The sequence below is a fragment of the Acomys russatus genome, chromosome 3, assembly GCF_903995435.1.
Source record: "Acomys russatus chromosome 3, mAcoRus1.1, whole genome shotgun sequence".
In the NCBI taxonomy this organism is placed as follows: domain Eukaryota; kingdom Metazoa; phylum Chordata; class Mammalia; order Rodentia; family Muridae; genus Acomys; species Acomys russatus.
The window spans coordinates 84,775,399-84,786,564 of NC_067139.1; the positions used below are offsets into that span (position 1 = coordinate 84,775,399).

General features: G+C 50.1%; 1 protein-coding gene across 1 annotated transcript; it reads right to left on the reverse strand.

The window, feature by feature from the left end:
* Positions 1-8,866: 8,866 nt before the first annotated feature.
* Cbln3 (cerebellin 3 precursor) lies at positions 8,867-10,396 on the reverse strand. The gene is made up of 3 exons (XM_051143154.1): positions 9,874-10,396; positions 9,427-9,546; positions 8,867-9,182 (listed from the first exon to the last, which is right to left on the reverse strand). Exons 1-3 carry the CDS (start codon positions 10,150-10,152, stop codon positions 8,985-8,987), a joined length of 597 nt encoding a protein of 198 aa, XP_050999111.1. The 5' UTR covers positions 10,153-10,396; the 3' UTR covers positions 8,867-8,984.
* Positions 10,397-11,166: the final 770 nt, after the last annotated feature.

An 11,166-nucleotide genomic window follows, 5' to 3' on the forward strand; every position in this document is an offset into this window, starting at 1 on the left:
CCGTGGGAGTGGGCCTCTCACGGTCACGAGTGCTTAGTCTCATTCCTCGGCATGCTCACCTCACTGAGCTGCCAGTCTGCAGAGGAAGTCCAGCACTATGCCAGTTCGGCTCGGGCTCCTAGTGGCTCATTCCTTGAGAAGCCAGTGCAGTTTTTTGACGTTGCAGGATGCAGGGGCCGGGGGGCTGCCACTGAGTCCAGCTGGTCAAACAGCTACTTGGTGGCTGAGCTGGGGCCCAGATGGACCTTCCTGACTTCGGGTTCACTACTACAGGGGTTCTAGCAGCAGGTTCAGGCATGGGCATCCTTTTGGGCTTTGTACCTCCTTTCCCCGTGCTGCCATTTCCCAACTCTTGTGGATTAACTACCTGGATCTGGATGGAATGAACGCTGGGTGCTCCCTGATGCTGCGAGCTTAGCTGTGGGGTTTTTAGCAGGTACTGCGTTCCCTCATCCCCCACCCCCTTACCTTTGCCTCTTTCCCACCTCTTTCTATAGCATTGCTAGCCTCACTTTCCCACGCCAGGGCTGTATTCAAACTTTTCTTCCTGTTATGTACAATTTTGATCATATCTTCTTTCATGTGATTTATTTTATTTTATTTTTCAATAAATCAATTCAAATGGAGCTGATGTTTGATTTTTTCCCCGTCTCCGGAATTGGGGGATAAGCAGCATGGGGGTGTCTGTGGAGTTAGGGTTCATTCTTCTTCCTGCACCTGGAACCCCTGTTCTTCCTCACGCTCAGAGTCCCTACACTCTCGGCTAAGTGCTCTGACTTTGGGCCTTGGCTTTCTGCTGCCTTTTGTACCTGCCCAGACTTCTGCTTGGTGCAACATGGTTTCAGAGTGCAGGAAGGAGGGCAAGGTCATATGTGACCCCAATTCGTTCCCTACTTGAAGCGTGCCTACTATGTACCATGCTCTGTGTAGGCGTGGAGAGGGTAGCAGGTGATGTGACTGACGTGGTCTCCCAAACTCAGGTGACACAGTACATTAGACCTATGAGAACCCAGGGAGCAATGTCCTGGGCTCACAGCTTGTGTGCTGTTCAGAAGAGTCACGCCAGAGCGCCTTCTGCAAAATCAGAGGCCTTCCCTTAGTGCAGGTCAGAGAGCAAGAGATTAGGGATGCCTTTTGGATAGGTGGTCAGCAACATCCTCTTATTTTCTGTTTCGATAGCTTGAAACAGTGATCAGCTCTTAACCACACTGGTTTCTAAGAATATTTTTTGCTTATAGAAACTTTACAAGATTTTAGTAGATAGTTGAGTGTCCTTCTATATTTTTCTCTTTCTTTCCTTTTCTTTTCTTTTTTTTTTTTTTTTTTTGAGACATGGTCTCATGGAGCCCAGGCTAGCCTCCAACTTCCTATGTAGCTGAGGCTGACTTTGAATTCCCGATCCTCTGTTTCCTCCTTCCATATTTTGAGGTTACAGGCACAGGCCACCATGCCTCGCTGAGCTCCCCTCTATTATTTGCAGAGTCCAGCGCTGTGGGCACTGTTCATGAGCGGCCACGGCCACTCTCATTTCCTCCCATCACATTCTCATTTAGGGCACAGATAGGTGGGCTTTCTCATCACTGACAGAGAAGTTAAAACAGTCACCACACAGACAGACCCTTCACCTAATGTGATCCACACAGCCCTCCCATCCTAGTGTCAAAACTCACACAAGCATCTGTGACTCGGTACCACCGTACTACGGTACTACGCTAAACCTTTGTGTTCCCTGTAAAACTAACCGTATCTGGAGGACAGAAACATTGTAGCAGGTAAAAAGGGCCGCTAGAATGCAAAACGTTCCATATGCGCTTGGAGATTGTTCAAGGACCCTGGACCACACAGCTCTCCAACTGTTTACTAATACACACATGAACAACTCAATATATACTGAGTTTAGGCTAGGTGCTTTCCCAACCTGCACATACACACATTCAGGCAAAACACTCGTACACATAAAGTAAAATGTAAACATATAATTTTTTTTCCTTTTTAGTTTGGTCCAGATTGAGATGCTTCACAAATTCAAAGGTATCCTGATTTTTTTCTCTCTTGAGTCTAAGAACAATCCTCTTGGTCCTATGAAGTTTTAACTTAAATCTTTTACTTTCATTTTCTAAGGGGTGCTAGCCGAATGGTGCAACTTGTTTTACGTTCTTTGCAGGTGACATGTGATGGAGCTGGGGAGACCGCAGCCGTTGGATTGTGAGACATCTCACACAACATGTCAAGGATTCTGCATTCCATTCCAACCCCCACCCCCAGAGCATTTCAGTGGCTTCTGTGTGTCACTAAGATGGAGCACTGGGGGCAATTACCCAGTAGAGGGAAAGCTTTGGGGGTTGAGGAGAACTGGAGGCCACAGGTGGCAGTGGGGTGGGGTGGGGTGGGGCGGGAGGCGGGGCAGGCTATGGGGCTTTTCTAGATATCTAGCTAAGGGGTTGCTAGTTGCTAACCAGGTAGATGGGAAGCAATGAACAGAGCCAGAGGCTGTGAGTGAGGAGAGACCTGCGGAGAACAGCTGGTTTCCGGTTTGGGCAGCTGGGTTACAGGAAAGCTTGAAGTACAAAGTGAACGGGGAGGGAGAAAAGGCTTGGTGAGTAAAGCCCGTGATTCCTGTTTCAGCAGGCTGAGTAGAGGTGGAGTGTGGGCGCCTGCTTAGAAGGGAGTTGCTGTTCCGGAGGAGTAAAATTGGGGAAGTTTTCAGCATATGCAGGGACATGTGTGCTATTGTGAAGACCAAAGAAATTCAGGACAGAACCTTGAGAGAAACCAATATTTAATAGAAGGATGAGCAGCTGGGTGTGGTGGCGCACGCCTTTAATGCCAGCACTCAGGAGGCAGATGCAGGTGGACCGTTGTGAGTTCGAAGTCAGCCTGGTCTACAAAGCAAGTTCCAGGACAGCCAGGGCCACACACACACACACACACACACACACACACACACACACACACACACACCAGTCTCAAGAGAGAGAGGGGGTAGTGTGCACACCTGTATAATCCAAGCACCTCAGAAGGCTGAAGCAGAAGGATTGCTGAGTTTGAGACCTGCCTGGTTAGACGCTGTCTCAAAACAAGAAGAAATGAACAAACCAAAAGTGGCAAATGAGTCTTAAAAAGGGTCCTGGACATGGACGGAAAGATGTATGGAAAGCCCAGAGCCTGACTACCCCAGCAATCTTAGGGGCGTTAGGGGTTAAGAGTTACCACACACTAACCACTCGAACGCCACACTCAGATTGATGGAAGTTTATTTGAACACTGAACAAGAACTGACTGGGCAGGGCCACAGCCTGTAAATTAGACTGTGACATTGGTAACAAGAATTGATCTGTCAGGGCCACGGTCTAAATTTGGGACTCAGACGGTGACATCCGTCTGCTTTTAAGGCAGGCTTCTTAGAGAAACTGTAACCAGGTAACAACCAAATATTCAGGCGTAGGAAGCAACATTCCATTATTTTGACCAGCTAGACAAAGTGTTTCAAAGTGACCTTTAATTTGATTGGTTCTGTGGTTGAGGGGCCTTACAGAATGTCCAGGTAACAAATCACACAAAGTTTGAGAAGTGAGACCGTAGAGACATAGTCATTGGAAGGCAGAGCCTGAAAACCTTATAATCAAGATGGAGACTGAAAAACAAAATGGCCACAATTATGCTATGTTAAAGGCTGAAGCAGTTCTCAGCAGGGACAGCCTGGGCAGCAGTAGGACTAGATGTCTGGGGACAATAGTGACACCTGCAGGGTAGGTCACTGGCCAGGGCAGTATGGGTGGAGGACTAGAGCCAGACTTCACCAGTGACTATCAGGCCACCCACTGGTCACAGACCTTTCCATTACGACAGTCAGGCCTGAAGAGTAAGTGAGTTGATGCTAAGGGGTTCAGGGCTTTAGCGAGCTGAGGAAAGCTACCTGCAGCTATAGCTACTTCCGTGTGTACCCTTTTCTCTTTTAGATGTAAGAGATGCACGCTCGTAAACTTAACTGTGGAAGGGAAGTAGGAAAGAGCAAAAGACAAGGGGTGTGCTCAGAGGAAACTGGTCTAGGTTGGTGGAGAAAGACAGCCAGCCACCTGGACAGGAGGGGAAGTTTCAGCCTTCCGGCAGCCAGCCGGGAGCCAGGAGCCGGAAGAGGCTGAAGTGCACAGGAAGGATGCTGTGGGAGGGTAAGGGAGGGGCTCCCATCCCAGTCTGTATCCAGTGGAGCATACCCTGTGGCTCTCAGCTGCTGACAGTGTCAGGGTGGGGGTCGGGGTGGGGCGGCGTAGGGGTGGGCATAAGCATTCCACGGTGAGGACGGAAAGCTGCAGTTGGCTTCTGTGGAGGGGGAGGCAGGAAGCTGGCAAAGGATCCAGAGCATTTCTTGACCACTGAGGACCACGTGTGGCTGGAGTCGTGGGTCTAGAACTACAGTGGCTTCTTCTCTGGACCATTTTCTATGTGGAAATTAGCTGCCAGGAAGAGGGCAGAGTGAAAGTTGATGGTGGACTCTGTTTTTAGGATCCAGAAGTCTGAGGAGTTGTGGTCCCTAGAAAGGATACCCATTGCCACCTGGGTTTCACTCACTACTTAACCTGTGTACTTCATAATACCTACCGAGGCAAAACAGAATACAAAACTACATTGCCAACAACTAGGATTCTATACATTTTACAAGTCAGATCACTTAAACAATGTTACAAATTCAATTGAATCTTCCTGAATATTTTAATATTGTCACAAGTCTAAAAGGTCATCTCCTTTAAACGCTACGAACATTTTGATAAAGCAAACACATCACTACATGCATTCTACAAGCTTTGCGTGTGTGTGTGTGTGTGTGTGTGTGTGTGTGTGTGTGTGTATAAAACAGTCTATGTAGCCCAGGCTAGCTCTCAATTCCAGATCTACCTGCTCCAAGTGCCAAGCTTACAAGTATACCATTACACTGGATTTAAACCTCCACTCTTATCACCATAACATGAGTTTGTAGATTATGAAACAGACACTATCTCACTCAGACCACATTTTTAAATTTGGTCTTCAAATTCCAAAAATTCAAAAAAGAATTAGAACACACAGTTGTGTGGTCTAAAGATCAGTTCTTTGTTTGTGGGTCATAAGAAAAGAGGGCCAGGCAAGATAGCAGAAGCCTGTAATCCCAGCACTCTGAGAGGCAGAGGCAGGTGAATCTCTGTGAGTTCAAGGTTAGCCTGGTCTATAGAGTGAGTCCAAGGCGACATAGAGAAATCTCAAAAAACCATTAAAATAACAACAACCCAGTTAAAAAAAAAAAAAAAAAAAGAAAGAAAGAAAGAAAAAGAAAAGAGGGGCGTTTTCTCCATGGCAAGGAAGTCTTAGACTAGCAATCAATGAATTCTTGGTTGTGTAGGAGCTGATTTACCTTCTAATCCGAGTGTGTGTGTGTGTGTGTGTGTGTGTGTGTGTGTGTGTGTGTGTGAAGGGGCTGGAGAGATGGCTCAGTGGTTAAGAGTCTGGCTGCTCTTTCGGAGCATCCAGCTTACATTCCCAGCACACATATGGTGGTTCACTGCTGCCTGTCACTCCAGTCTCAAGGGCTCTGACACCTTCTTCTGGCCTCTGAGGGAACTGTATGTATGTGGTATGCAGACAAAACACCCACACAAGTAAAACAAAACTAGCCTGAAAAACAAAACGAAACGAAAACGAAACCTGTGCTGGTGTTATTCTTTATCTTGGGTGTCTCAGACTCGCGTCTTTCCATGTGATGGGTGAGTTAAGTGTCTTCCTCAAGATGCAATGTCTGTGGTATGCAGGTTCCTCAGTATTTATACCCTAATCACCAAGACATCTTAATATGTTGCTACATGGCATGGGGACTTTGTATATACACTGAGGGTGGGGACCTTCAAATAGAATGGTTATTCTATGGATTCTGGGTGGGTCCAATCTGAGCACTTGAATTCTCAAACTCTGAGAACTTTTCCCATGGAAGTCAGAAATGTGGCAGGTATAGGCTGGAGAGAGTCAAAGGGTGGGATTGGGCCTACAGCCTTATGGCTGGAAAACAAACGGGCCTGGGGCATCAGTGCTGCAACTCTAAGGAGGCTTCTTGCCTTTCCCATGACTTCCACCTTATTCTCAACTTTGTGAACCTTGATCAGCGACTAACCATGCTCGGCAAGATTGGTGACATACAGAAACTGCAAACTGCAATAAACAAACAGCGTCTGATCCACTCGGTGTTACCAAGCTGATCCAGTCTATTATATTCTGAAAAACTTCCAGTGCCAAATTATTCTTCTTCCTTACAATAAAACTCCTGGCTGAGTGTGATGGCACACATCTTTAATCCCAGCACTTAGGGAGGCAGAAGCAGGAGGATCGCTGTAAGTCCAAGGGCAGCCTGGTCTACAAAGTGAGTCTAGGACAGCCAAAACTACACAGAAAAACCCTGTCTTGGAAAAAAAAAAAAAAAAAAAAAAACCCCAAGCAACAACAAAACAAAAACAAAAAACCCAACCCCAAAAACAAAACCAAAAATCTCAAACCAAACCAAAAAACTCCCGACTTCCAGCTGCACACAGTTGCGTAGAATAAAGTCTATGAGCTGTGGAGCCCAATGGTTAGAATATCTGCTGTGCAAGCCTGGTGACTTGAGTTCAGATCCTTAGAACCCACATCCAAGCCAGCTGTAGCACGTGTAGTCCTTGTGCTTCTAGGGAAAGATAGAATTCTAGAAGCTTCCAGATCAGAGACCCTGTTGTAGGGAATGATAAGTTAGCGTGCCTGTCTCAGAGACGGCAGGTGAGGACCAACACCAAGGTTCTGCTCTGACACACACACTCTCTTTCTGTCTCTTACACACACACACACACACACACACACACACACACACACACACACACACACACGTGGCCAAGTGTGACTCCATTCTGGCAATGACATGCATTCAGAAGTGGTGTAGGCAGCTGTCAGGAAACCTGTCAAGGAAGGAGCCACGTCCTTTGTTCTCTCCCTCTTTCCAGTGCGTCTGGGATGCCATTGCTGAAGCCCAAGAAGCCATCTTGGGCCAGGAGGTGGCATGTCAAGGACCATAGATCCATCCCCAAAGGGAGACTGGGCTACTGGGATTATCAGCAGCTAGTCATCCTGGTCACAAAGTATGGGCAACCCCCCAACTTTCTCACCTACTCCCCACCTGCTATGGCTGTTGGGTTCAGAGGAGGGAACTGCAGTGACAGCAGGAGTGAGGCCAGGCAGAGCTGTGGCAGGGAAGTGCCCAGGCTAGGTGACAGACCCACAGAGAGAACAGAGACCAGGGCAAAAGACACTAAAAGCCTGAAGCAGAGGAAGGAGAGCGAAAGGGGGCAGAAGACTGGGAAATCTGTGGGTTATAGGGGTGCCTAGAAACGAAGGGAACAAAACAGCACCACCTCTGAGCTATACCTCTAGTCTTATTTCTCTTTCTTTTCTTTTCTCCACCCCCCGCCCCTTGGTACAGGTCTTAGTATGTAGAGCTGGCTTGCCTGAAATTACCTGCCTCTGTCTCCTGAGTGAACACTCAGATTTTTATATTAAAACCACAAACTTGTTCTGATATTTATTTAACTTGATTACTATTTTACCTTTAACTCCAGCACTCAGGAGGCAGAGGCAGGAGGCTTTCTGAGTTCAAGGCCAGCCTGGTCTGCAGAGTGAGTTTAAGGACAGCCAGGGCTACACAGAGAAACCCTGTCTTGAAAAAAATTTTTTTTTTTACTGTTATGTTCAGTTTTGAATGTATTTTCTCTTTAACATGCCATGTGGGCGTCAATCCTGTAATTCCTGTTTCAAACTGCATTCTTACTAAAGTGAAGTATAGGGTCTTCCCAATCACAGCTCTTCAGTTGCTCTGGATAGATCCATTCATGCTGGACCAGGGGGATGAAGGGATGAAAAGGAATCTGGTGTTGGTGGGATGGTAGTTGGAGGGATGAATAATGGACTCCCAGGTATCAAGAAACTTAAGGAGAATGAAACTACAAATCTAGAGGAAGAGCGATGTGGGGACAGGCTGCAGGAACAGGGAAGCTGTGTGAGAAACAGCTGTAGGCAGGAGGTTTCAGCCAAGAGTGGGGAGTGACTGAAACTCAGATTTCAAAGGTGGGGCAGCTCTAGGAGGTGGCCAAGGAAGAGGACATGAGGTCACTGATGTGTTCCATGGCTCATGTGTGACCTTTGACCCTTCCTCCAGCTCTGTATACCTGCTCTGGTTTCCCTGTTGGTCAGAGCAAACATGCAAACACACACACACACACACACACACACACACACACACACACACACACACACACGCCTGTGGTCAGGAAATGAGGGTCAGAGTCCATCGGGACCTGGCATAAATGGACGACAGGGTTCCTGCCTGCTGACTGCCCCAGTTTATCTGCAGAGTGTTTATCATGTTCAGGGTAGGCGCATGCTCCCATCCTGCCTCTCCAGCTATGGGTGCTCTGTGGCCCTCCCCACTCCTCTTCTTGCGGTTAAGCTGTCAGCCCCTTTTCATATGGTGCTGGCTGAGATCTCTCACGCTGGCACTCCTCACAGGATGACGCCTGCAGGTTCTATGAGGCCAGTCCATCTGGGCCACTGTGGGAGCCTGTCAAGCTTACCTGTACCACCTGTCACCAAATAGCACTGAGCAGGAAGCTGGGATGGAGCGCAGGAGGAATGGGGTCTGTGAGGCAGTGCTAGCTTCCCTCTTGCCAAACCCTGCTGTAAGCCAGAGCCTCAGGGAGGAGGGGCAGCGGGAGGCTGGGAGGGCAATTGAGGTGGTAGTGAGGAGTGTTTGGTTCAGGGATTCCAGAGCTCTGCTTTTCTCTCCCCCTGAGCCTTGGCTGTTTTTGCACAGAATCTCATGCAAGGGGGTGGGCTGCAGCCACAAGAGGCCTTTCTCTTGCTCCAAAGATACTTGTTTCTGGGGTCAGGGGAGGGCAGAAGGGTCAGGGGGCGAGACAGCTACCTTTTAAAGGCATGGGTCCTCAGAGTGGGAAGATGAGGAAGCCAGAGAAGCTTGAATACTTCCAGCCACCCAGAAGATTCCCCCGACGAAGGCGCAGGGACACCCTGTCCCCTGGGTCCAGGGGAAGCAGCACAGAGCTTGTGGCTGCTTCTCGGGTCACATCAGGGTCGTTTGCAAAGGCTGAGATGACTGGCCACGTGTTCAGCATCAGACTCACCTGGGGAGGGGATCCCGGTTAGCATCTCCATCCTAGCCCTTAGCTCGGCCGCCCATCTTCCTGAGAGCTTCCTTTTGAGCCTGAGTGGTGGCCAGAGTTGGGCTCTGTACATCTGCCACAGCCTGCTAGCCAGGACCTTTCCTTCCTTGCTCCTGGTCCCCAGGATACAGGTCAATAGAAGAGCTACCCAGGGATTTGCTGCATTCCACAGGGACCCTCTCTTCCCCCAGAGGTGGGCTGTCACCTGGACAGTTTGGCGGTTGTACACCTTTACCACGTGGAATCGGAAGCTGTAGACTCCGCGGACAGGGGCCACGAAGCAGCCCGAGGTCCGATCAAAGCCCCCACCTTCATTCACCAGCACCTGCGGGAAGCAGAACCTGTTGAGTGTGATTCTGGGTTCCCCGGGGGGCTCAGGGACATCACTGGGGTTGGTGGGCAGTTAGGAGAGAAGAGGTGGAAAGCAGGCGTGACAGGAATTTGTACATTCAAAAACTATGGGAAAGGGCAGAGACGGCTGTGTGTGTGAATGAAAGAAGGCAAACAGTTAGTTGGTGGCCATCTTAGCCGGAGGAGGAGCAGGAGGAAGAGAAACAGGAAATGGTTACCTTCAAGTCTGAGGGACACAAAGTGGGCTTGGACGGTCGAGCCCAGGTCCTCACAGTCTAATGGACTGGGGCAGAGGGATTACCTGGTCGAAGTAGATGGCGCCACTGGTACCGTTGCCTGTTTCTCCTGCTGGTTCATGGTGATGGCTTCGCACTGCAGCAAATGCCACTCGTCCTGGTGGTGCCTCTCCCAGGGCTGCTCCCCCAGGCCCCCCAGCAGCAGGTCGGCCTGGCTCACAGACCACCAGGCACTCCCCCTCTAGAAGGACAGGCTCTGACCCTTCTTGGGCCCACCCAGCCCCTAGGCTCAGGAGCACCAGGGCCAAGGACAGCCTGGGGTGGTGCTGTTTTGTTGTCTTCATTCCTAGGCACCCCTGTAACCCACAGATTTCCCAGTCTTCTGCCCCCTTTCACTCTCCTTCCTCTGCTTCAGGCTTTTAGTATCTTTTGCCCTGGTCTCTGTTCTCTCTGTGGGTCTGCCACCTAGCCTGGGCACTTCCCTGCCACAGCTCTGCCTGGCCTTACTCCTGCTGTCACTGCAGTTCCCTCCTTCTTGGCAGAGCCTGGAGTGACAGCAGTTGGGCTCTGGGAGGGAGGAGAGGAATGGAGACAGGACACAAGGGCTCCAGCCACATGAGGGCACACACACACACACACACACACACACACACACACACACACACACACACACATACTTGTGTGTGAAATAAAGTTTCTTCAATTCCTTCCTCATCTCCTTTTCAGAATTATGCACAGTCGTTCTCCATGAAGTCTTTCTTTTTGTTGGAAAGTGTGTCTTCATCTTCCCCACAGTATATACTACTTGGTGGTTCTTTTGTGACTCTGACCAGTCAGTCACTTTCCCTCTTGGAACCTTCAACTGTGCAAAACACGCAAGGACCCCAGGAATGGGAGGCGGTCGTAAGAGTTGGCGGGACGTGTTGGGGGTGGGAGGTAGTGTTGGTGACCTGGTAGGCCCCGCAGGGGACGTGGAGGGCGGGTCGGTCGGCAGCAGGACAGCAGGCGGAGCCCGGGAGGGCGGGCGAGGGAGGAGGTGCACGGCTGTGCCTTGAGCCCGCCGCCGGTGCAGCCCTGGCGGGGGAGGAGCCTGGCTGACTCCGCCCCGGGTCGGAAAGTGGCTCCAGAACCAGTACGCGATGTTGACGGGAGAAGTCCAGGTTGTGTGAGGAACCCGAGAAGGCCCTCCGAGATTCGGGCTCCCCAGCCCCAGACCTATATATCGGGGCGCGGGAGAAGCGTGAAGGGGGGCCTCAGGCCCGGAGAGGAGCGGGCAGAACTCGCGGCTTTTGCGGTAGGCGCGCCCCTTGCCGGGCGCTAGTGAACTGGAGGCTGCAGCGGGGGCGGTGGGGGGGGAT